At 43.8% G+C, this 26,527-nt stretch overlaps 3 protein-coding genes across 5 annotated transcripts in view; 1 reads left to right on the top strand and 2 right to left on the bottom strand.

Annotated features, from left to right (window-relative positions):
• Positions 1-12,353, bottom strand: part of ncoa2 (nuclear receptor coactivator 2) — a 39,637-nt gene extending 27,284 nt beyond the window's left edge. For all 3 annotated transcript variants that reach the window (XM_086101700.1, XM_086101701.1, XM_086101702.1), the window contains exons 1-2: positions 12,172-12,353; positions 2,288-2,366 (exon numbers count right to left, since the gene is read on the bottom strand). The gene's annotated coding sequence lies outside the window, so the exon portion shown is untranslated. The remainder of the gene's footprint in view (positions 1-2,287; positions 2,367-12,171) is intronic.
• A 911-nt stretch (positions 12,354-13,264) lies between these two features.
• tram1 (translocation associated membrane protein 1) lies at positions 13,265-19,001 on the bottom strand. Its single transcript, XM_086102025.1, has 11 exons — positions 18,860-19,001; positions 17,773-17,836; positions 16,579-16,697; positions 16,394-16,510; positions 15,499-15,557; positions 15,314-15,398; positions 15,123-15,193; positions 14,792-14,896; positions 14,400-14,543; positions 14,155-14,300; positions 13,265-13,985 (listed from the first exon to the last, which is right to left on the bottom strand). The coding sequence occupies exons 1-11, from the start codon at positions 18,980-18,982 to the stop codon at positions 13,915-13,917; spliced, it is 1,104 nt and encodes a 367-aa protein (XP_085958151.1). The 5' UTR covers positions 18,983-19,001; the 3' UTR covers positions 13,265-13,914.
• A 142-nt stretch (positions 19,002-19,143) lies between these two features.
• Positions 19,144-23,278, top strand: xkr9 (XK related 9). Its single transcript, XM_086102024.1, has 3 exons — positions 19,144-20,938; positions 21,419-21,633; positions 22,097-23,278. The coding sequence occupies exons 1-3, from the start codon at positions 20,577-20,579 to the stop codon at positions 22,726-22,728; spliced, it is 1,209 nt and encodes a 402-aa protein (XP_085958150.1). The 5' UTR covers positions 19,144-20,576; the 3' UTR covers positions 22,729-23,278.
• The last annotated feature ends 3,249 nt before the right edge of the window (positions 23,279-26,527 follow it).

Below are 26,527 nucleotides of genomic sequence, written 5' to 3'. Positions count from 1 at the left end.
GCCCAAGTTACCATGGGGATTGAGGCAGCGATTGGCCGCACCCCCGTCCTGCCAGGGTTGGAGATGATTGGGTGCCTCATCGTCTCTCCTTGACATGGCAGTTAACGGCGGGTCACTGTATGTTTGAGAGCGACACGAGAGGGGCTCCCACGTCCGAGTGAGGCACGTCTCAATGACGAGAGAGCCAGACTGTCTGCACAGGAGAAACGTAAGCAAGTGGACTACACGTACAAGACTGACTAGCCCCGCCCCCTCCCCGATTTGCTTTGCATCAGACACAGCTGAAATCTTTTCTTTTTCGGAAAGTGCAACACTGACAGTTGGATTGATTTTTTTTACAGAGGCTAGAGATTAGCATACGACTAAAAGCCTTGCAATGCAATTTCAGGGAACCCGACGTAAAGTTCCCTGATTGACTATGAGTGGGAAAACACAAAAAAAGACGTCGAATTTATCAACTGGATTTTAATAAGTTGGGAGAAGGTCTCTCTGAATGTTCTGAGCTCCTGTTTCCATGCTAGTCAAACAGAGTGAGATGACCCTACTGGGAGGACAGTCGACTAGCCGGGCCTTAAACAACCCACGATTTATCGGTGAATTTGTTGCTCAGCAGAGGCGCCTCGCCATCTCCGTTTCTAAATGCGCCCACTGTGCTCGCGCGACATAACATCCTTACAAAGGAGCGGGTTACCTTACGCAACGTTCCGAGAACGTGGTCAGAGTGAAGCATAATCAATAACAAATTAGATTGACTGTGTGCAATCTCAAGATTCTGCAGGGTTGATCAGTTCCAGCTGAGGCGCCATTTTTTTATTGCAGCCAAAATTTCAGCTGACCCGACCGCACCAATTAAGTTCAGAAGCGAGCGAGGCAAGTTCACTCACTGGATAATGTGTAGTAAAGAAAAAGAAAAAGAGGCAACATCAATGTTTGATTGCCAAGGGGTGGTGGTGGGCATGTTATTATCTGCTGCCCCTGTGACTACGTAGCTCCGCCGGTCTTTGATTATAAAGACACGGCCGATGTGTGATGCTTGGAGAGAGCGCAGCCATATTGAACACAATCAAAAAGCAACATCATAATAAAAGGCCCCTCTCAGGACGAACCACCACAGAAAACAACGCATGTAATATGTCTGCCACATGACTTGTCGGCAGGCAGAAAAGGCGGGGTGGGGCGGCGGGGTCTAAAACCAGCCATTTCGTACAGCGACTCTTGGGAGGAAACGCTGGGGTAGGCCCGGAGGACTCGCGCCGTCTCGCTTTACAACCAAATATTTGTGCGGTGGAAAAGAAAAATAAATAATAAGAGGTGCCAGGAGCCAAAACTCACAGAAACCCTGTCAAAGGAAGGGGAGTAGCGGGAGCGCGATATCAAAACCTACTTCAGTCAAACTCAGAAACTCTCTCCACTGCCAACAGCTGCCGTTACCTTGAAGCAGATGCTTCGACGCAAGGTCGGGGTCGAGGGTGCGGGGAATAGTCACTGTTTATCCTGCGTTCCAAATTGCGTGGCGAACGCCTCCAGCTAATTTTGTGCCCCCCCCAACCCAGACCGATTGATATCGCTCAATACAGCGTCACGCTCCAGCTGTTTTAAGTGCAGTTGCAGCATTGTGCCACCAGGGAGGCGCTATATAAACAGGAGTGCACAGAAAAGACCTGAAGCAACTACCGAAGAAGAAACACATCGAATCGTGCCCCCCCCCCCCACAACCTGATAGTCGATGCTAACGGCGTTCTGATTATCCCTGGCGAATGGTACAAGCACGTAAATATTGCCGTTTTTTTTCCACATCAGTTGAAGTTGACTATCCCACTCAACATGAATATTTTAAACAACCATATAACTTTGAATTCGGAAAGGCTCTTTGGCTTGATGCTAAAAATGCTAAACGTCACTACTATGCTAACGTTAGCATGAATAGTCACTGTTTTAGGCACCACTGATTCAGTTTGGGCTTCAGAGATATTTTTGGAATATGTTGTCCTCGTTTCAACCTCAGAATGTTACAAAAGCCTAAAAAGCAGTGATGGAGATTTTACGAAACAAGTTTCTGCGCACAACACTTGCGGACTCACCGTTGCACAACATTGAAAATGTCAAGCAAGAAGCGAAAGGAGAAGAAAAGCCTTGTGGTCTTATCTGATAGATACAAGCCACTATTAGCCTAAAAAAAAACCCACTGAGGTAAAATTACCAATAAATTTCGGTGTTTTATTGGATCCACTTCCTGGCATTTTCGAAACACCCCCCACCCCCCTTCCTTCCCACCAGCCCTTATCACCTTGGTTTCAGTGCGCAGAGTCCCTCAGGCCATCGCTGCAAGACGACAACATCGGGAAAGCATCGTCCACTTCTGCAAGCTGAAAGGCACAAGAGAAATAATGATGAGTCGGCACATTTACCCCCCCCCCCCCCAAAAAAAGGAATATAATTGGGGCACGCTGTTAGATCAAAGATCATTTTTGGTGTTGGGATATTTACACACGTGCACAAAACTGTTGGTACCCCAATGTAAACATTTTGTGACCATTTGTGTTGTCTCAATTTGTCATTGATTTTCCTCCCGCGACCAGGTTCACGGGGGTTCGCAACAGTCCCGTGGATCTTCGGTTTCTGAATAATATGTGCAACTGTAGTCGCAGGGACAGCAAGCTGCTAGTAGCTGGCCTCTAGCTTCAACGTACGTCTATAATTTCTTTCTAATCTCCTGTGACAACGCTCTCCTTCGCTTCCTCTGGTCCATGTTTAGTTGGGTCCACACCATGGGGCCAAAAATGCCCCTTTCGTCCAAACATTTTTCATCTTTTATCGGGGTACCTTCATATTTGTGCATGTTTTATGAGTTTCTCCAAAACAATTCTGTGGAACCCACAATTCAAAAAAACGGCAGCAACGTAGAGATTACGGCATAACCGGAATGATATGAGACAGCTTTCGTGCCAGAAACTAAGCTCTACGCTTTCACGGCCATCTCTGTCTTTTTTCTCAGCACGTTAGCATAAATGTGTCTGCGGGGTTGTTCCATCTCCCGGGAGGGCTTGAAAATTACGCCGTGTGTGCCTTTCTAATCACGGCCCACAATTAATTAGACACACGGAGAAGTCATGTTCCCCTTTAGATAATTAGAAAATACAACGTGCGACTGGTATGAGAGCTCTGCGGGGCCTTTGTATACCATCATTGTGCCAACTAATCAAGTCACGCCTCTCGTATAATTCCGCATTTCTCAACCTTCCTCTTTTCACTTTCCTGCCAGCCGCTAAAATTCTCATCCTGCGGAGGAATTTCCTCTGAGCTCTAAGGCCGTCACATGCTCGTGCCCGATTGGCAGATCGAGGTGACAGGACAAACACGACACAGTTATTGTGAAAGGACAAAGTAAAACAAAACCCCCAAAAAGATTAAAAACAAGGTACATGCAGCAAACTAGGGATGTCCCGATCCAATCATGTATTGAGTAATCAAGGTTCGATCACGTGCTTTTCAGCTGAAAAAGATTTTATTAATTTCTGAACCTTTAAAAGGACGCAAAGCTACAAAATTATCCAAATGTGCAAATATCTTGCCAAATAGAACAGTCGTAGCTTAGTTTTATATTTCACAATTGGGTTTTCCTTTTTGTTGATTATATTTTGTAGCCATGCAGGTAGTGTGACATGCACACACCCACAGACACGTGCAGGCAGAGACAGAGCGCTGGGTTGGTGTTCCTAGCCTGTTTGGAGGTAGAAGCAAGCCGAAAGATGCCCGATATCAAGAAGCCCATTCTATGGTAATGCTTATGTGGGGCAGTCAACCAAATGAATACCCTTTGTGGAGTTTGCATGTTCTCCCCGGGCCTGCGTGGGTTTTCTCCGGGTACTCCGGTTTCCTCCCATGTTCCAAAAACATGCATGGCAGGCTGATTGAACACGCTAAATTGTCCCTAGGTGTGAGTGTGAGTGCGCATGGTTGTTCGTCTCTGTGTGCCCTGCGACTGGCTGGCAACCGGTTCAGGGTGTCCCCCGCCTACTGCCCGAAGACGGCTGGGAGAGGCTCCAGCACCCCCCCGATCCTTTTAAGGATAAAGCAGATCGGAAAATGGATGGATGGATGTCTTTCAATTAGTATTCAATAAGCATAAATGTAATGGATACACCGCCTGTATTTGCTAACGTCACGCTAAAGACCCACAGAGCTCTAGTCCAAAAAACTGACATGATAAAACAAGTCCTAAAACCGGTACAAGTTGAAATGTTCCAACGTGTATCTGCAAATCTAATGCTTCAAAAAAAAAAAAAATGTGAAATTTTATTTTCAATTTCAGACTAATACAAAGAGCAATTGGCACTGATTTGGTGGAATGGTCGGGAATGAGAAAAGTCGGATGCACACACTTTTTTCCCCCTGAAAGCATTGCCCAAGTCAGGACTTGGTATCGGCTGACTGTGCTATCCCAAAAGGTGTGATCGGGACACCCCATAGCAAACTGTACAACTTGAACCTCAGTGTGAAAAATGACGACAAGAACATCTAACCGTTGGGAGTTGGAGCTCCTAGCCATACGTCTCCATCGAGGCTTTGACACCCATTTTGGCTTAACAATGCTATGAGCTAGCTAATCGGGTTCAGACGGGACAAAAGCGGGTGAAGGGATCACGCAGCAGAAAGTGAAGCAGGTCACAGCGGGGTTAAACGCCAATGGAGTCCCGACCCCGGTGCCTTCAGAATTACCCACTGATGGCCTTCGATTCAATTAGATTGAAAACACCCGATGTAATTGCTCAGGGGGGTGGGGGGGTGAGTCACGCTCAAGGTTTGCTTCTGATCTGCAAATGAACGGCAATTCAGAGAAGATTGAATTGACACAAGGAACAAGGCGGCAAGTTGTCTTTTGTTTCGAGTGAGGAACGCGGGATCCATTGAATAAATCATAAAAGCAATCCAAATATCCGCCGCTTGACATTTTAATTCGGTTTTAGCTTTCTTCGGAGGTTTGCTTTGTTTCACACACACTAGGACACGAAATTTCACTTTGCTTCATTCATGCAACTACGGTGGTTCAGTGCGCTGTTATCTGCATGTGTAAACATGGAGAAACAAGGGGGGGGGTGCAAAACCTCGACAAACAAGTCTTTCAGCTCTGAATTTCAACCGAACTTTGTCTCCCGGGGCCTAACAAACTCACCGAGGCGCATTCTTGATAACACCCGGGTGCTCGGCCCGCCGTGCTCACTGGAAGGTATTTATAAACGCGTTTGACGCCGCGCCAGCGGATTTCAACGGCCGCCTCTGATAGAGACGCCGACTCGTGCCAGGTGCCGGCACATCTGTTGTTGCGACGGCAGCTGCTTTCGGCGGGGACGGCGGTGACAGTCAACGCCAGTCGTGTGCCGTATCGGGAGCCAATAAGAGCCAGGGCACCCGGCGCGATCCTTTTCATGAGCGCCAACGTAGCATTTGACATCTTCAGTCGGTAAAACGGAAAAATTCAGATGCGCCGCACTCGTCGCGGAAGACCCAAATGAGGGTCTTTAACTTATTCAGTACCAGCCAATTCTAGACCAAGTTTGAAAAGACGTTTAAAAACGTCTTTAGGAGTGAATGAGTTAAACTCCCGGTGGTCAATAAAAGGCTCCGATCCGAACGAACGCAGGAAGAAGATGCTCGTCTCGTGACCAGTCAGCACCTCAACTGCCGAGCTCTCGCGCACCGTTTACGCATCGGACGCCATTTAACGCCCGTCACAGTTTCTATGGAATGAGTCCCAGTTGAGGCCCGAGGCTGTACAGTGGCGGGGGAGGAGGGAGGTGTCAGCTGACACAACTATGTCACGGACTTTATTAACTCTAAAGCCTGACACAATCCGCAAGAGTGGGATACAGTTGTAATATTCCGCTGGAGGTAGATGAAGTTTTTAAACGCGGTGAGGACAACATTTTAGGACATGACTTTTAAAAACCGGCATGAGCTGATTAGGACCTGACAGAGGAACATGTAATTGGACCAGACATTGGAGGGAAGCGGTGTAAAAAAGGAAGAGTGGGGGGAAAATAAAATCTACTAAAAGCAAAGCATAGCAGCTTTTTCTCTTGCCATTCAACTTGAGTAAGTGCCATTCCTGAAACAGACTGACAAGCAGGTCAGGTGGACCCGCTGACTCAGACTATTTAACCTTTTTGGGGGCAAAGCGATCACAGTCGGAACAGTATTTTGCTGTTTGTTTGTTTTTTTTTGGGGGGGGGGGGGACTAACCGATTCTCGACGGCAGCGGTCAACCGAAATATTTGGCTACAGCACTGATCAAAGTGCGTTACGCTTGCTTCTCTCATTCAGTACCAGCCAATTCTAGACCAAGTCTGAAAAGACGTTTAAAAACGTCTTTGGGAGTGAATGAGTTAAGCGTGCTACGAGAAAGAATGCCAGCGTACAGTTCAGTTGTATTTAACTTTTATGTTCACTTCATCTTGAGCAACTGTTTACAAACATATTTTGGAACTATTTTTATGTAGCTTTGATTTTGATTAAATCACTCTTGATTTTTTTTCTATAAACGCAGTAATACTGTGCAACACATTACAATCTCTTACAACAGCGACCATATTATGTCTTAACACTGAGTCCATTTTTCCCATCAAGTCCAGAATAGGATATGAGCAGACGGCGTGTTGATTTATGGATAATATTCACATGGAGCTAGATCTCATTAGCGCGGTATGGAGAAAGGACACGGAGAGCTCGGTTCGGTTCAGCAGACCCCCTGCGGTGGCGAGGGAGGAAACAACGAAAAAAAAAAAGTCAAGACGGCGGTGGACAATGCGGGTCAGTGCAAGAACGCTGCCGAGTCAGCAAAGCGCCACTCAGCGTAATCCCTGAGTGGTGCTCCTCAAAAAAAAATAATAATAATAAAATAAAAATAAAAAACAACGCACACAATCCAAACGCACCCAAAGGTGACGCCTCACATTCCGGCAGCAAGAGGGTGAGAAAAAGCCCTCGCCGCTCATACTGCACCTACCCCAGCTCTCCCTACCCACCAAGTCCGGCGGACAAGCTAGCCAAATGTGAGGTTTTTTCACCCCCCCCCCCCACCCCCCCTACCCGCTTCCGCCTCGTGCCAAGGATTCCCTCCCTGTTCCAACCACATACTAGCACCCAGAAACACGAACACACCAAGACGGAAGCAATTTCGCCCATCATCACAACGACAACTCAAAATCTTTGTTGTACAGTAACGGTTGTTTGGCTTTGACGCTATATTGTTTCACACGGTTTGTGGAAGTGAGAATTTTTTTAAATCTACTTTCCTTCCTTGGGGCATTGCAAAGATGGCTAAACATTAGCAGTAATGCGTTCGAATTACAACCTGCCAAGCAACTACAAAGTCAATGGCAATAATCTGGCATTATTCTATATCTATTACATTGTATTTTCCACACTAAAAGGCGCACTGGATTATGAGGCGCACCTTCAATGAATGGCCTATTTTGTAATTTTTTTCATATACAGTATTGGACGCACCGCATTATAAAACGCAATCTACAATGCATCCACTAGATGGAGCTATGCTCAAGGAAATGCCAACAGAACATGACACGACACTACACCCTGATTTACATAGCGACGATCAGATGTCAGTAAAATTTATTTCATAAAGCAGCGACACAGTACACTTAACTGACAGCAAGTTAGAAAGCCATTTTGGGGTCGACGTATTACCGTAATGCGCATCGGATTTTAAGGTGCGCTGTGAGCTTTTAACAAAATGGAAGGCGTTTAGGTGGGCCTTTTAATGCGGAAAATACGGTATTATTGCGATGAAAGAGCCTCGCGTTTACTTCGGATGGAACAAATAGCGCTGAGGTCTTGCACAAAGCCGCCTCGTGTGCCCGTCTGTCCAAATCACGGGCGGTCGGAGGCACCTTCTTAGCCGCGACCTGGCACATCCCCGCAGTATCATTTCGCTTAGGATCAATACGCACTCGGCGGCGGCTGACCTACATCGGAGGACTTCGAATGGCGGGGATGCCAGAGACGGGCCGGTGGCGAGGCGTCGCCTTTCCGCTCTTTGCCTTTTCATGAACAATTCAAACACAAGAGTCAACGTATCGCTCTGAAAATTTAACAGGCAAATAAAAAGAGTATAACCGGTATCACTGCTCTGTCGCGGACACCTGCGGAGAGTTTCGGTTTTAATCTTTTCATTGGAGGCGGTGTTTCTATCACAATGGTTCTGGGGTTTTTTTTTTGGTTTATCATTATCATCATCATTATTATTTTTCTTATCATCGGGGCCTGACCGATTAATTAGCAGATGTGAAAAAACCGGCAAACACATGACAACATGAGACAGAGATCGCCAAACACTGTTCCTAAAGCTTACGCTCATCCTTTTTATTACGAGAAATCAGTGAGTGAACAAATTGGGCGAGTCGAAACACTGGTGTCAGAAGTGGGATCCATTCATTTGTCGGCCTGCCTGGGTTATCATGCCTTTATGTGAGTTTTACCTTATTCTTTTTTGTTTTTCGATTAATCTGTTTTTATTTTTGAAGAGCATTTTGGTTTCTGAATCCACCGACCGAAAAAGTGCTTTTGTTCTGTGTCAACAGTAACTGATTTGAATCCACTTTAAGAGACTCAAATAAAAATATGGACAGTATATTCAATAATATGTGAAAGCTGAAATATTCTTTTGTAATACCTGTATCTGCACACTGGTGTTTAACCTGTTGTAAAAATTGCGATTTCCTAGGATTGGCTGTTTGTAATTGACACGAGCTTTAGTCCTCCTCCAACTTGTTCCGTGTGATTTTTCTCCCCGTTATCCACGTCTGATTGCCACCTGACTGGGACCTTCGGAAGTGCCCGATTCCACGCACGGGTTATTCTGATGATGCAACATTGACTTCATCTCGCCCTCCCCCGACACCCACTCCCAATCCCGGCAGATACTGTACTGTGGACGGATGGGCTGATTTCAGGTCAGTTAAAAAAAAACAAAAACACAATGACGGAACGCCTCAGAGAACAGTGGGGGTAAATAGTCTCACTGCTCCTCTTTCGTAACGGCGTCCCATCAACCATAACCCCCCCCCCCTTTCCCCCGCCCCATCCCTCCATCCTGTCGCTACTGTAAGCCTGGCCATTACCCCCGCGGCTCATCCCTCACACCCACCCAGGACCTGTCACATGGCTGTTTCCATGGCAACACCAACGCAGAGACAGCAGGGTGAGGTGCCCAAGCTGATGTCAGCGGGAGGGAGGGATGAAAGGAGGAAGGGAAGAACGAGTGAGGCATCCTGTTGAGAAAGCACTGCGGACCTCACACAAGGACTGATGGACGGATGAGTTAATACAATCAGGCTCGGGGCGACTGCTGTTTGTTTACCGCCAAATAGCCACGACTCCATACACTTGCGCTTCCCGTCACGCTGATAGTTTGGGAAGGGTTGCAATTGCCGGCCATTTTGTGCTGAGCGTTACCGCCGCCTACAGGACGGGAGTCGACAGGAACGGAAACGACGAGTTCCGTTTTTCATCAACCAGGCAAATAGTTCACAAGTCACAAATTCACCTTGAGGCCACGTCGGGGTAGGATAAAGGCCAATTCATATGTCACACTTACGATTCCATATTGAGATCGGGCGTGCCCTGCCGAGAACTCAAGTAGGATTCATAAAGTCGCTCTTTCCTGATGATAAAGAAGACAATATATGACCATGAGTATGCATGGGTCAATTACCAGTTTTATGGTTTACTCGGCTTTTAAAATTTCAGGATTTCAACCACCACTCCAAAAAATAAAAATAAAATTTAAAAAAATCTGCCGTCTTTAGGCTCATTTTGTTGTCGGCACATTCCAAACCGGTAACATTTCGAGTTTTCCAACACTCCACGAATAAGCTACGCGAGCAATGGAGCCGCCGCGGCTCAGATGGCTACATTCACATCTTGCTAGCAGTTAGACAACTGCAAACTGCACCTTTGAAAGAGTTGCAAGACAGCCACATAGATGCGACTCATTGCCCACGTTAGCATTAACTTTATGCTAATGAGGAATGAGCGAAGCTATGTGGTTGTTTTCCAAACAAAACATGTAATTCTCTTGGTTTGATGTTTAGTTTGGCAGTCAACTAAAACTTGGAATTTGACGAGAATGCCGTTCACGTTTTGGAGTGGGATGCTGCAAAGACAAAAAAAAAAAAAAAGTCACCTTGCTCCAGAGAACAAGGGTCACATGATTACAATATCAGTCAGGTGATACAACAAAGCCTTCTAATCACAGGGCAAAGGGCGCATATAGGTCATAATATCCATTTTTTGTTTCAAATTATCTGCGTAAGGAAGGAAACATTAAATATTTAACCAGGGAGTTTGGTGGTGGGACGGAAAGATGAGAGATTTTGCCGCAGTGACAGCATCTAGCGTGAAGTACAAAATCTTGCATGGAGAGTGACATTTGCTTTTCACCCAACCGGGCAGGAGAGTGGTGAACCTCACACCCCAGTTCTGGCACTGTGGAAGTCTTCAACTGCAACCCTTTATGTAGCTTGATACTACCTCCAAAGCAAACGTGTATGGGGGTCGACTTCATCCTGGCCTTCAAACTCCCCATTACTTATTGTAACCTTGATACCACCCCCAAAGCCCTGAAAAATTGTGGGACCACTTCAAGCCCACCATTCCAAACCAACCATTCCTCAATGCTGAAATTCCGACTGTACCTCAGCACCAATTATATCCACCATTTTGCAAGCTTAGTAGAATACCCCTACCCCCAATTTACATGCCATGTCTGTCCATCTCCTTTGACTTGCAGTGGTCTGACAGAAGCCCGCGACTCCTTTCCATGCCCGCAGCTGTGCAACATGTCATGTCAAGGACCCATGCCGGTGATGTGACAGGAGGGCCGGCGTGTGGTCAGGTGGGCACGGGGAAACCGCTTAACCTGTTCCCTGAGATGCATTCCGCCTGCATTAGTGGCATTGACGAGTCACTGCAAAAGACAACTGTTTGTGTAGCCTAGAACCAGTCAAGCAGGAGGCCCTCGTACAGGTACAGTAATCACCGGCATACTAACAGTTTACTAAGAAATGCACGCCTTGACTTTGTGCTTTCGAAAAACATAAGATGCCACCAAAGCTCAGTTTAAACATAAAGTAACAGAAGTGGTACAGTCATTTGTGCCAAGGTATAATAAAGCAACAACTGAGACTTCGACAAACCTATGTGGGGCATGAGCTAAATTGGGTTGGGGTTGTTCGTGGAGTTTTCCCTGCAAGTGCATCATATTTTCTACAAATAATTTATTTTTCTGGTGTAAAATGAACCAAAATGTTTGGAATCATACGTGGAGTTCAGGGGTATATTTATAGCGTGCTATAATAGCTATTAATGCAGGCAATTATAAAACAACAACTCTTTAGAAGGCGTCAATTACTCGCGGTTTTTTCCGCTATATAAAAGTGGCATTACTGCGCACGTCGACTCGAGCAGTCACGATAAAGCGAAAACGTGAATTGCACAGCGAGATCCGCTTGCCATTTCGCACACTTGCACAAAAACCCTAACACTCACTCACTGGAACTGTTGCCAAACTCGATAACGCGAAGCGACGTGGCAGTTTGGCTCCTTTGGCACAATTCGGCTGTGATTTCATCAAGTTCTGTGATGTGACCAGTCGCCAAAAAAATATAGGGAGAAAAACATATTTCAAACAGGCAAGCCATGTAGCTCTTTAGCATGCTAACTACGTTCGCACTAACCCAACTTCGTCTCGTACTCGCTCAGCAAAAAAAAAAAAAAACTAACCAAAAACCCCCCCACAATACAAAGTACATTTATCGCCCTGTATAACTGAGATTATAAGGGACCCGTTGTTTTTTTTTAACACGCCGTGGACAAACATGGCCATAAAGCGCCTGTAAACTCGCCCTCTTCATGCGTTTTAATTGAGTTCGCGGGGTAGATAGAAACACACTATTGACACCAAGAAGCTAAAAAGCTAAGTAAGCTAAAAGGGAGCCCGAGTGCGTTGCGCTCAGACGACCGAGATTGACGAGCTAGTGGCGGCTGTGGAAGAGGAGGAGGAGGAGGAGAAGAAGGAGGAGGTGGTGGTGGTGGTGGGTGGGGGTTGCTGGTACCGGGACTCGTCGAAGGAAAAACATCAAAATGCCCACTTACGTGTTAACGCTTGAGTCGTCCGTCCTCTTCGGTGTTAGATTCTGTGCGTCATGGGCCGAGCTGACCTTCGCGAAGGCGGCGGTGGAACGACGTTAGCGTTGGCTAACTGTGCCGCCATGTCACTGCTGCGAGTCCGCAAGCCACCGCTGAGTGTTTATCTGGCTGGTAGCTAGGCTAGCTTTTTTTCCCCTCCACCCCTCCTCCTCCTTCTCCTACTCCTACTCCTTCCCCCCCGCACCAAAGCGCCTCACGGGGCTCCTCCGGCAAGCTACGACCACCGCCGCCGCACGGTCCACCAGCGATTCCCGTCTCCCTTTCAACGTACTTCGCATTATTGTTTTCTTTTATTGTATTTGCTGTTTTGGTGCCACAATGGCTACTTAAGTAGTCGTCCATATGTTAAAATGTTTAAAAAAATGTGTCGAAAGTGCGTTTTAAAACAAAAAGGGCATGTTTATTATTTAAACTTTTATCAGCATTTCACAAAAATAATCCTTTTACTGATGGGACCGGCACACTTTTCCCACTTAATTTGCTGTAAATCGTTGACTGTAAATCTTTTTGCAAAATTGAGCAACACCGCTCCCAAGTGACCAAAATAGGAACAGGTTTTAAAAGGACCTTTTATCGTGACCTCGAGATCGTGAAAATCATGTTAACCGTCCCATTAAAAAACGTAAAAAGTGTCAGAATTACACTTATTAGAAATCTTTTCAAGCTTTTTACGAAAAACAATATTAAAACCCGCAGTAGCCTACTTACTGTCAATCAATTGAATAAAGAAAAAGTGTAAAATTGTGCAACCCAGCGATCAACTGACCACATTCAGAACATGCCTAGAAATGACCAACGACGAATGTAACTGTACAGTAGTTTATAAAGCGATTGTGACGGTCTTCTCCATCAATGACTACATTATACTGCCCCCAGGTGCACACCTTAAAATACCCATTCAACATTTAGTTATACAAGTAAAATGCGCAGTTTTTTTTTGCAATTAAACAATTTACCTGTTGCCAATGTGACTCATCCTCCTGATCAACCTCCAGGGAGAAACATCTTTTTCAGTGGCATAAAAAAAAGCCATCACATCAACAGTCAATCTGATTTATTTGGCACAATCAAAAACTGGAAAACAGTCTACATTTTTCCAACAAATCCCTCTTCTCATAAGCAATAGAAATGCAGAAAAAAAAACGCAGAGTTCCCTCTCTCCTAATAACTCCTTGAATTAACTGGGAGCCCTCATCCAGCACCAACCGGGTGTTTTTATTTATTTATAATAAAAATTAAAAAAAGATGTACATCTACCTGCATGTTTCAACTTTGTCAGACAGTGACGCAGTCGTGTTTGCTCGGCTGCAAAACAGAAATCAAAGCTATGGCTGGTTAGGGTAAGACACGAAAAGGAAAGTGAAGTAATTCATACAAGACTTTTTTTTTGTGGGCGCGGGGGTGAAATGAAACAGACATTTGGGGGCATCAAAACACACAATTTTAAAAAATGACACACCCTGTACAAACGATCTGTATCAATAGGCACTTTTTCTTAAATAAGGTCTTTTTTTTCCTTTTGCAATAGTTTATTCCACAATTTGTTGGTTCGTTCCCACCCAAAAATGGCACAGCGGCGCGGCCTTTCCGACGATTCATAAATCCATCCGACGGCCACTTGGGAAGCTTCTTGAGGAGCGAGAGGGAAGGGGCCCTAACGAGAGGGAAGGGCTATTGACGGAGCATCTTTTAAAATGACTTTTCCTTCCGGGATCTCGGTGAGTCTGCGGCGTGGGAGTTGACGCCATTGACACCGTTGGCTAAACACACACAAAGAGACGCTTGGTTGGAATAACTACTTAAAGGGGAACTAAAGCTCCCTTTTTTCGCAAGTATTGTAAGAAACTTTGAAGCCATAAGGATTCCCAAGTGTTTATTGGGCTCTATTACTTTTTATATTAAAAAACAAAAATCTGAAATGGGCTTCACCTTTCTTTGCTTTGCTCTTGGAGGGCCCTTGTTTCTTCTTGAGGGTCTGCACTGAGGCGTGCTCCCTCCAGCGGCGCAGCTGAAAGTTGATAAATTTCCACATCATGAAGGCCTGCGTCAGACACACACCGGCCAGCACGGTGATCCTAGGAAGGAAGGTTGTAAGGGGTGGTGGTGAACAACCACAGATAAAGAACATAAAGGCAGACGAAAGGCTGCTTGGTGCAGACCGACATTACGCTCACCTCACGAAAAGAACGTTGAAGTTTCCCGTGGCCAAATCGAAGCCTTGGTTGTCTGCGTCGGCGAGGCCGAAGCCCACCGTGAGGACGGAGAGGGAGAGCGTGAGGAGACGCCCGAGGACGAAGAGAGCGGCCCACACCCTGAAGCTGAAAATCACAGGATGCCGAATGAAATGTGACATATGGGGAAGTAACTTCAAAAAAAAAAAAAAAAAAAGTAATTCCTTTGGGGGGGAAAAAAAATCTTTCACATGGCATTGATTCATATTCATAGCGTCCATTAAAAAAAAAAGAAATTGTGACAATAAAAGTCAATCATTTGTGGAAAAAAAAACCTGACGGATGTCATTTTATGACTTTCATCCAAGCTTTTGTTGGTGAAACTCTGATCTTACCCCAGTTGTCTGTTCTCGTTACTGAAATAGACAAGGCGGGAAACGTGGAAGAGGAGCTCGACAGAGTAGTGCAGCACGAGCAGGACCAGACCAAGACGGTTCAAACTGGAAAACAAAGAAGATGACCGTGAGGAAAGGCCAACTTAACTTCATTTCGGGTTAATGAGAGACACTTGAAAGGGTGCCAGGTATGTGCTGACTCATGTAACGCAAGCTTGAATGCGATTGGTTCATTCTGAAGAGAAACATACTCAAGTCATTAAGAGGGTGCGCACACTTTTGCAACCCGCGTGTTTGCTGCCGATTCAAATAAGGCTCTCTGTTCTCTTACTTGAGGATATAAGCGCCGGCGATGTGGACCAGGTAAAGGAAAATGTAGACCAGCTGGCGTGGAATATCCTCCTAAAAGTGGTTTAAAAAAAATTTTTTTTTTTACAACACATAGAAAGTGTGGACTGTTATGTTGAGTCCGACATTAAAAAGCAATAAGCTATCGTCATCATCATCATCATGTGCCATTACCTTTTTTGTCTTCTGGAAGTAGAGTTCAGGGAGCGCGTGAAGCCAATAGCCAATCTGGCAGATGTAGTAGAACTTCATCTGCAGCCTGGCTCGGCAAGATTAATGTGAAGAAGTTCAATACCGTGAATATGATTTTTTTTTTTCCCTCCCCCACTCCATGTTGTTTTAGTGAGCCATCTACTTACGGCATCAGCATGTGGGGGTAACCTTCCCACAGCGAACTGGGATTGAACAGGAAGTTCTCCTGTGACACAGAAAAGAGGGCCGATCAAATGCAAGGTAAAAAGATACAAAGAGACAACAATATTTTTGTTTCATTTTCTTGGGCAGAAATGTTGGAATGCGAGATAAAAAGCTTTTGTTACTAAGTTACATGAAAAAGTCACATAATGATAAGAAAAAAAAAAGTTCTGCTAAAACAGAATATTATGCGAAAAAGTCACGTTAAGAAAAAAAAGGCAGAATACAATAAAAACTTAAAATGATCTGATTAAAAAAAAGTCTAATTACGAGAAAAAAATTGTAATAAGGAAATAAAATGTTACAATTAAAGTCGCACCAAGAAAAACTGCTTTGATGAAAAGTCAGAAGATGATGAGAAAAAAAATGCAGTATTACAATAATTATGAGGAAATATCACCAAAAAGTCATTACGAGAAAATAGAAGTCTTAAGATGAGAACCCTACCACCAAAAGTGAAAAATTGGATTAAATAAAATAAAGTTCTATGAATATTTTGTTGTTAGAATTAAATTAGTATTAACAAAACGTGTAACAAGTCAGAAGTTTCCGATATTATGATAATCATACAAAAAAAAAGTACGATTATCAGAATAAGTCATTATGAGAACAAAAACAAATTTCCATGTGATGGCAAAGAGACAGAATGAGAAAAAAAAAGTCCTAGTGAGAAAAAAAAAGTTTAAATATGTTGTTAGAAAAATGCCTTCTTGTAAGATTACAATTTCTTGATTAAAAAAAGCAAATGGGTAAAAGTTTACCCAAAAAAAAATATATATATATATATATACTGTATATGCATGACTAAGCACATTTTGACAGGGAGAAACAAATACATACAGAGAAGAGGATGCTTGCGCCCCAGCCGAAGGAGAACAGGTAGAAAGCGCTGAGCTGGCCCGACTCGTTGAACTTGCTGTGTTTGGTTTTGGAGAAGTGTTTCTTCCGAATGATTTTCTGCGAGCCGACACATGCAATTAGATGAGAATGCGACGCAAATTGACGCGCGCACGCGTGCCACTTACGTCCAGCACGTACTCCTGGATGATGGCGTGCATGATGATGGCCACCAGCATGTAGAAAAAGATGGTGGCCAGGTCTTTGATGCCGTGGTGGAAGTGATTGACGGCAGTCTCCTCTGGGCCTTTTTCGCCCGCAAAACACAGACACACCCTGATTATTTGTCGATTCGTCTTTACAAACCATAAAACAAATGCAAAACATATATTTGGTTTTTTTTCTGCAAAAGATGGCCAATTATAGTACCTCCTAATCAGGCAATGCTGCTCAGGTCTTTCCAAGGGGGTCTGCTCTCACAGGACCGGTCCTGCGGTGCCCCTTAGTGGCTTGGCAGACTTCCATTTCACTGCACAGCATTTTTTTTCTTGCCAATTTTTAAAGTTCAATTATTTTGGAGTTTCACATTTTTTAGGTGGTGTGTAATGTTTTGCTCCCACTTTGTTGCTGTCCTTGTTGCACTTTTTTCTCACGTATGTGTGGGTTTTTTTTTTGATGCAGTTATCCATTTTCTTTTTTTTTTTTAATCATTCCTGTGTTTGCACAGTACGGCAGTTTGCAGTGTGTATTATTCAGATCTAATTGGCACAGTTTAGCATATTATGCATAAACCGGTGATCGATTTTACTGTTATTGCCGATTGATCAATGACATCACAGATCGCAGCTGCAAAATGAGACAGTAGAGCAAACACAATCTCGTTCAGTCCAGGGAGGCTCTGCATTCAAGGAAGTTTTTTTTCCTTCCAAATTACCCCCCCCCCAAAAAAAAAAAATAAAATCCATATCGGTCAGGACCTAATTTTATTTTCCAAAATGTCACAATATTTGTTCAATTTAAAAAAAAATCATAATGTAAGAAGAATGTAAAATAAAAAGCAATTTTTTTGGAATGACGCCATAGAACAAAATATTTTAATCACACAAACCTGCGTAAATGTGCAAATCATTAGTTCTGAATTCTACTTTCTCCATGTATATTTAAATGCAACTTACTGAAGTAGCATCTGTAAATAAGTTACAGTTTGCCTGATAAGTAGTCAATGGAACCCTGACGTTATCTTTAACCCCCCACCCCCCGCCCAAAAAAAAGGAATAGAAGTTGGTTAACCTTGAAACAAGCTGCAACAGTCAACAAATGCAGGCATGAGATAGGATTAAAATAAAATGTCATTACTTTTATTCACTTTTAATTCATCTTACCACTTGTTGAAATGGTGACGTTGTACTGGACGGTGATGAACAACACTGCAAACTTGGACGTGACCTGTACATTTTGACATAAAAGGACATAAGAACCTAAAACCTAAAAATGTCACAACGAATTTTTACACTGTCGAAGAACTTTCGAAGAACTTTTGCTTTCATTAAACATGTTGCATTCAAGTCCCACGGGAATCAGTAACTTCAACAAACGAACAAACACGTGTCGCCACAACCTGGTCATTATCGATTATTTGTTTTCCATTACGAAGTTTTTTTTTTCATTGATTAATATGCATTTTAAGGCAAGACAGTGACTTTGTGGTGCGTTCGTTGCTGCATTTTCACGACAGCGTTGCATTCACATACATAAACCGTGTCGGACAATACCGGACTGTTTAAAAAAAGTTTTAATAGATTTCTGAGAGAATGCATGGGAATGTAAAGTTAAGTTAATTTAAGTTAAGTTAATTATCTCCTTTTCGTTTGTAGTTATTCTTCGACTCGGGAGGAGGGAGCGAAAAAAAGTTGCTGTTCGTCGCTCGAATGAATGATGGCAGCCCTCCTGCGGAATGCCACGTAACACATTCAACGATACGTGCAAACTACCCACAAACCTTGTTTTACCCAATCAATAATCACAAAGAGATCGATTAGGTTACAATAACGTTTCACGTGCATTTTTTTATTTTAAGAAAAACAATGCTTGCGTCCGGGGATTTAAATGCATCGTGACTTAAAGTGCGCTTGTTGATTCGAGTTGTTCACAAACTTATAAGCATCGCTTTAAAAACAGGGGATGAAAAATCATATATTGAACTTTATGTTCATTATTGTGGGGGTGGTTCCTGGCTGGAAAAAAAAAGAACCCCGAATGTAAAAAGGGACAAACTTTACCTCACGAAGAGGAAGTTACACCGCTAAGAAAGGCGAGCAAGAACCGCGCCACGGTCGCTAGCTGGCGCGCAGCGGCGAGCTGAGCCGAGCCGAGCCTCCGCCTGCCGGCGAGCTGGCTCCCGAACCTCCACCGCGCGCCTCCGTACACTTCTACGCACCCTCAAATCGAATGTGTGTTTTACCAATTTACCTCGAACATCAGCCCGAGGAGGAACACCATAGCAACGCATGACACAATATCGGCATGGTTCTGGATGACGAATTCGTGGCTCATCACCGGCGGGCTCTTGCTGCTCTTTTTCCGGAGACCCATATCCACACGATTCTTCTGCGTTACTCCTTCGACGGCGGCTTCTCGCAATCTCAAATTTGGGGTGCTTTCGACGCGGAAGCGCTTGACGATTGCTCTCCTGTTTCCGAGAAGCGCAAAAGGCCAGACAGCGATTAAATGGCGTGTCACTCTTGTACTAGGAGTGGGAGGGTCCTCGCCAGGGAGAATTTAGGGCGCCGCGCTTGACTCTGCACAGGAAACGGCTGCGTTGCTAGATCACCGCCTACAGCCTGTGAAAGGAACTGCATTTTATTAATATTTTTAAAAAATCACCCACGTGTTCCCTATTCACAGTCCAATATTTGCACGGGGAAAAAAATAGCCAAATATGAAAAATGCTTATTGACTGTTTTCATCAATTTGCCCTATTTATTTTACAAATGTATTTTGAAATTTTGAAATAAAATTTTGAGACTGTTACACCCGCACTGCAAGAAGGAAGAGACACCGCCGCTCGTTCCTACCGACTGCTGTCAGGCTGCAGAATAAAAAAAATTAGAATCATAATTAAATGATGTGAAAAACAATTGTAAATAGCACTGCGACAATCTTGCTGCTGTAGACTGTACATTTCCCCAGTGTGGGACAAATAAAGGATATCTTATCTTATGTATTCATTCAACCTTTATTTTTCCAGGTAAGGCAATTGAAAACAGATCATCATTTGCAATGGCAATCTGACTGCAGACAGCAGAGTAATGCAAGGCAAAATAAAAGCACATGCATTAATGCGACTGATCATGCGACGGCCACTGAGTAAAAAAAAAAAAAAAAGTTTTTTTTTTTTGGGTTTATCCTTTGTCAGTAATAAGACGCTTTCTGCAAAAGTCACTCCCATAAACAATGCAGTCGACACCCTAAAAACAGGTCAACCCTGGTCCACCCATGTGGAAGAGGCCAATCAAGCACCCACGCCTGTCAACTTCATTCATTTGCTTTATCTGACACGCCTTTTCTGACAATGTAAGGGAGTAGAAAGCGCAAGTATGTTTTCAAATGTAGGGAGAAAAAGGAAAAAGTCATCAGAAAATGAAATACTCAAAAGTATGGTAACCTGAAAAGGCAACTACGCCATCGTCGTTAATGCTCCCTGGGTTCACATTCCTCCGCGTCGCCGCTCTACCTGCTTTTTTTTTTCTGCCTTACAAGTCCTCAAAACCTCATTTGACAAATCAAGATGCCAACCACGGTTGTCTCTATTTCCGTCTTTTTTATATCCTGTCATACGTGACGTTTGAAAAGTGACATTTCCATTGTGTCAAAGAACACAGCTGAAACTCCCCCCATTTGTTTTCAAATCTAGGGTGCAAAAATAAAACGCTGTCAGGACAAATAAATACCCGAGAAAAGTCCAGATGCCCGAATTGCCTATTTGAACTTTGTTTCTTCCCATAACTGGTGATGACATCACATCCTCGTTAATGAGTCAAAGTGATGCACGTGCACAGGACAGTCACAACATTGAAACGCTTCACTGTAAGGTGGAGCTCGTCACACATTCCGATGAAGAGGACGAGGCGGATTCTGTCTCGGACTTCCACTTTTGATGAATGGATGGCAACGCGTCTGAACTGCTATGCACAAAATTGTCAGATCCGATGCCTCTTGCAGACCAACTCACATGCTCCGAACGGACATTCGGTACACCAAACTGCGATGGCTTCTAACACTTGTCGGACTTCTCCTTTACGTCGGGGACATCTGGACAGACGTCGGATTGTCCATAAAACACCTCCTGGACGGACAATACATATGCTCAGCGTTGACGTTCTCCTTCGTCCTGTCCGGGCTGCTGGTGACTCAGATTTTCAGTCACGTCTGGTACGAGGATGACCTCGAAGACGCTTCGATGAACCCCCGAGCGCAAGCCACCGTATTGGGAATGTCGAGGTGCAAACTTGTGATCTTCCACCTGTGCGGCGCGGGTATTTTCATAAGGTAAGGTGCGACACCGGTGAGGAAACACCCCCCAGATGGGAGAAACAGAAAGTGCAACAGTGCCTGAGAACACAGGGAGTGTCTCGTTGTACTTTGTACCTTATCGTCAGGTATTCTAGATATAACATAAACTGGTCGAACCACATTGAGAATGCATTTTTTCTCACCATGGAAACATACCTGCCGTTGTATTCATCACGTGAACAGGCATTAAACTTCAATATCACCGTAGCAATACGCAGGCCGTAAACCTTACAACTTCCTGGATCCTGAATCTAGTCCTTACAGACTGGACGTGATTGTGGTTTTAGTTGTCCCTCCACCACCCCGAGGGCTCTATCAGTTCAGATATTTTCTAGCATTCAGTTGTTCTACTACAAATATGTAAAACTAATTGGAGATGCTCTGGAAGTATGCAGTTTTTTATCAGCAGAAAACATGGACTTGAACTCTTCTTACTGTATTGACCCTGTTTTTTAGGTACTACCACCTACTCAAAAGCGGCTTCAAAGTGGTCTGGAACCTGACTGCTTCCCTTAACCAGGAAGAGAAAAAGGAAGCGCACCACCGCCTGTTTTGCCAAGCCACCGACCTGAGCATGCTCAAACTCTTTGAGGCGTTTTTGGAGAGTGCCCCTCAATTGCTGGTCCAGATCTACATGGCGCAAGACCAAGGCGAAGTCTCAATCCTGCAGTGTAGGTTTCAGAGATGGTTTCCTAATCTTGACTCGGTCTGACCTTCTCAAAGACTCATCTGGTCTCATTTAAGTCTCAGCCCATCAGATTCTTTGTCTCGTCTTGCTCTCAAAACATCGTGAGTATGGATGAGATCCTGATGTCAAGTCCTTAGAATCTTGTTCTTGACTAAGCCTTAGGTTGCCGCAGTCCGGCTGAAGGACTCTGTCTAAACTCAAAGCTTCGGTCTTGACTTGGACTGAACCCATATCTTGGACTAGACTCGGTCTCAACTCCTCAAAGTCTCGTTTTCAATTTGGTTTTTCACTTTGTTTCACATCGCCCCCTGCCTTAGTCTTGACACTTCAAAATCTTGGGTCTCAGTTCATCTGTACATGATTGCAACATTAGGAGCAACACTCTCATCTAATCTGAAATTTACAACTCAAAATCTCATCTGTCTGTCCTGTGTGCCGCCCTCCAGGTTTTTCTATGGTCTTCTCCTGTTTGAACATCGTCTGGGCCCTGGTGGACTACCGCCGATGTCTACGCCGGTCACTCCCCCACATCCAGCAGATGCCCTCCGGCTTACCCACCCTCATTTACCTCCTCTACAAACTCTGCACCATGAGCAGCCACATACTGGGCTACAGCCTCCTTCTGATACTCACCCCCTACTGTGTCATCGCCTTGGTGGCTATTTTGTGGCTACTGGGGACAATGTGGTCACACGTCCTTGGCACCAACTTCTGCTCCACCAGAAGACATGAGTTTGTCTACCGCACCGTGGTTGGTTTCATCCTGACTTTCACCTTTTTTAACGTCAAAGGACAAGACACCCGGATAGCAATGACTGTGTATTATTTCCTCTATTCGCTTATTAACATGACGTCGCCGTTACTTTTGGCGTTGTTGAAGCCGGAGGTGCGGGCAGAAACGTTCTTCTTCGTGATCAGTGGGGTAATTGTTGGCACCTCCATTCTGGGATTGGTCTTCCTGGTGTTATATTACCACCTTCTGCATCCGAGGGAGGAGAGGCGGCAAGCCGACAAAGTGGACGGAAGTGGAAAGCAAACAGAGGAAACAGGCAGGATGAACAACTTCCTGCAACCTTGATGGAGAGTTAATCAAGATGGCCGACACCATACGTCGGTGATGGCATTCCACAAACATGGCTGACACCCAAAATGGCGCATGTGCTTGAATGGAAATCAGCAACATTTGAATTGTGGCAACTGGACTGTTCTTGGGTTGTTGAAAGAGTCATTTCGTTGAAAAAGAAGAAGAAAAAAAAGACACTCCACGAAGATGGCATGTTTGATGAAAATAACACCTCACAAAGATAGTGAGTATGAAACGCACAGCTTGACATTTCCTTTCCTTTTTTTTGCCACGATTACAGTACAAGTTGTGTTTTTCTACGCACACACACACAAACAATACTGTACATACTGCATAAACATATACATATTGTAGATATGTAAATATACATATATACATAGATGTAAATTATATGTAAATTCCATATTTATTCTATTGTAATTTTTATTTATCTGCTCTACTCATTTGTTCTCTCCTGACCACGCTGTTCCAACACAAGAGACTGAAAGTAGAGATTGATCGTAAAATTGAGTCAAGTGCAATAAAATACGACATATGATGATGAGTATGTGTGTTACCCAATTCTTTTACGCAGTGGCGGACCCTCAGGGCCAGCAAGGCCTTTTCTGATGGCCTAAACATTCATACAATAACATAAATTTAATTCATGTTATTTTATTTTCATAAATATGTAAACAAAATTATTCTCTGTATTCGTTACGTCATATTATTTCCACTTAGTCGAGTGGCTTTCAATGTTATTTGAAATAACATTTCACATTTCACAAATAACATTGAAAGCCACTCGATAAATAATTTATTTATTATGGTAGAGTTTTTAACCAATTATATTTCAGCTAACTTGTGTTGCCAGGTAAATTAAACTGCCTTCAGATTAGAGTCGGCCCCTGTGCGCTGTAAATGAACGGGCACAGTCAGGTTGCAATAGCCAATCAGATCACGGGTCTGCGCACCGGGGCCAGCTAGAATGCTTTACGTCGAGACTGGATGTGGGCGTTCGGTGATTGGATTAGCGCCTGCTAGAGGAAGCTATCACGGCATTTTAACCCAAAACGGCCGAAGAAGAAGACGTTGATCTGGTTGCTGAACTACTTTCCACACAATTTTCAAGACGGTCCTTCCACGAAAAGCTGGATATTGTGCGAAGAGGTCGCCCAACTCCTGCGCTAGCTAGCCTGTCCCAGCAAGGAAAAGGGTTTGTCCGTCAGTTTCAGACGAGCAATTATGAACGGTACCTGTGGCTCACAGCCTCTGAGAAACGCTGCAAATTGTACTGCTGGGAATGCCTATTGCTTGCAACGGACCGATTTGGTGTTTGGAGCCACACTGGATTTACCCATTTAAGTTGTTTTACCAAGGCATCAAGGAAACATCAGAGCACGGCTGGGCACTTACAAACTACGGTGCGTTTAAAAACGTTTGGGGACACTCGCGTAGATGTGCCGCTCAGTGAACAGGCACTACATTGGTGAGTAAATGAATTTTATTTTACATTTCTTCTTGTCATTTTATTTCGTTAGTATTAAATTAATGGTAACGAAATAAAATGACAAAACAAAAAATTGGTACATTTTTGTAGCTTTGTCATTTTATTTCGTTATTCGTACAGTAGTATTAATTTAATACTAACGAAATAAAATGACAGAGCTACAAAAATGTATCAAATAAATCTGCTCACCTGCAATTTATAATGGCGCATTGTAGTCACCTTCGTGCACTAAAGTTTGTTCAATCTCAGCTGCTCAACATCGTCAGTTATTTGCTGTTGTGTAGCCGATTCTCAAAATGCAAATGATCTGTTTACTTTATTTTCAAAGAATAGTTTGTTTTGCTATTGTTTGGTTGGTGTCTTATATGAAACTGCGACATTGCGCAATTTATTGGACAGACTTGTTTAACATCACACAGCTTAATTTGGGTGGCATTTTAATTCGTATTTTTAAATCATCTTTTTATTTTTGATAAGATCTATATATTTAGTTTCCTGCTCTTAATTGTGAATGCATACTTGATGGTTTTAAATGCTCCTGAAATTAAGTGCTGCTTGACGAGCCTATACTGTATTCTGTTAATGTGACGTCACTGAAGGCCTACGGTTGAAATGCACGGCCCGCCACTGCTTTTACGTAAGGCACACTACGTTTCCACGTGTCATGCGAGCTGTAATTCACCCGCTGGACAAGAGATGGCAGTAATGTCATTGTTATCGTCTTGGAGGCTTATTTGACTCCCAAGCGAGCCAACAATCTCCGCACTAGTGATTTTTCTCCCTGTTGTAAAGTTAAACAAACACAGTAGGTCAAAATATTGTAGAAAAGTCAAATGTTCTGCCTGTCATTCATATCCCAATTGTTGGAAACATCAAGAGAACAAAAACAAAGACGTTAGTTTCTTTGTATATTTCTTAAAATTCATCAGCAGTGGAATCGGTCACAGGAATATTATTCTAATATTGGAATTGGCATTGGCCTCCCCGAAAATCCGTATCATTCGAACCCTACTTTAAAACACAATGGCCACCTTTGTGTTAAATTTTCAGAACGAGGTCCTTGAGACTACTTTCTGTCTCCTTTCATGACATCCACCCAGTTTTGCGTTGTTTGTTAACATTGCTGTTTTGTTTTGTTTAGTTTCAAACACAGCGATTCCAAGATGGCGATTAGAGGAATCACCAAAAGTTGCTCATATAAGGAGAAACAAGATGACGTCATCCCTTTAAAGGATGGATCATCAACTCCCTCTTACTCCTTTTGTCCAGAATTAATGGAACCGTGTAAACCTGCCAAAAGTGCTTTTATCGGGGGGAGTGAAGGGGGGGGGGGGTCTTTTTGGAATAATTTTGCCTGTGTGACTCACCTGAATAGTTAGCGGCAGTGACATGGAACCCGTGGAGTGAAGCATGACCCCGAAAAGGCGAGTCGGGAAAAGTGGTAATGCATAATTTCTGGCACGGTAATAGCTGCTAATCTCCGGCTCTCATCTTGCCCTAATGCGCCTCCAGAAGGACCTGATTTCAGGAGGCTGGGGGTGGGGGGTTGGGGGGGTTGTGGGGGGTTGAAATGAGAAAGACACGAAAATCCATCTCAGTCAGCTCCGTTTGGCTCAGATCTTTTCTTGAGTTTGTTCAAGATGCTGCATGCCCATGGAAGTCAATTATCAACCCCTATTCTCAACAGTTTAAATAAATGACATTATTGCTTCAATGGTGCACCACTTATAACATAAATTGACAGATAGATAGACACCCCTACTGTTCTTATCTATCTATCTATCTATCTATCTATCTATCTATCTATCTATCTATCTATCTATCTATCTATCTATCTATCTATCTATCTATCTATCTATCTATCTATCTATCTATCTATCTATCTATCTATCTATCTATCTATCAAATCAAAAACGATTTTTCGATTCAAATCGTTTTTGGTACACCCCATAAAGTTCTGATTGAAAAATGTTCTTTACTTTTTGAACCTCTTGGCTCTTCCCCTTAAAATAAGACGATCACTCCTTCTTCAAACAACCAACTTTTTCTGCTTGTTTATTTTTCTGAAGCTGCTGCATCCTATTTTTTTTCACATCCTGCAGCGGTCAATCAATTTCAGAGGCTCTGCCGGCGTGGGTGGTGCCCCCCACAATTTGTACGGGCACAATAAACGCCGCATGGCGGGCCGTTTTTCATTAAGGCTTCAAAGTCCATTGAAGGCATGATTAATGAAGCCCTGTAATGTTGCATGTCTTTAATTACCGTAATGCAGCAGCACCTTAGATGCATTAGCGGCTTGAGCTC

Source organism: Hippocampus guttulatus, chromosome 21 (assembly GCF_054856545.1).
Source record: "Hippocampus guttulatus isolate MCC_2025c chromosome 21, RoL_Hgut_1.0, whole genome shotgun sequence".
Lineage (NCBI taxonomy): Eukaryota > Metazoa > Chordata > Actinopteri > Syngnathiformes > Syngnathidae > Hippocampus > Hippocampus guttulatus.
Note: the sequence above shows the minus strand (reverse complement) of the source record. Positions and strands in the feature narration are given on the sequence as shown.

Bases quoted from the DNA above. Each gene is read 5' to 3' on its own strand.
- tram1 (XM_086102025.1), bottom strand. From the start codon at position 18,982: ATGGGTCTCCGGAAAAAGAGCAGCAAGAGCCCGCCGGTGATGAGCCAC. The intron at 14,897-15,122 runs GTAAGAGAACAG...TTTGTTTTCCAG, and splicing joins GCCGGCGCTTATATCCTCAA to TTTGAACCGTCTTGGTCTGG. The intron at 14,544-14,791 runs GTAAGATCAGAG...TGTGATTTTCAG, and splicing joins AACGAGAACAGACAACTGGG to CTTCAGGGTGTGGGCCGCTC.
- xkr9 (XM_086102024.1), top strand. From the start codon at position 20,577: ATGCACAAAATTGTCAGATCCGATGCCTCTTGCAGACCAACTCACATG. The intron at 20,939-21,418 runs GTAAGGTGCGAC...CCTGTTTTTTAG, and splicing joins GGCGCGGGTATTTTCATAAG to GTACTACCACCTACTCAAAA. The intron at 21,634-22,096 runs GTAGGTTTCAGA...GCCGCCCTCCAG, and splicing joins CGAAGTCTCAATCCTGCAGT to GTTTTTCTATGGTCTTCTCC.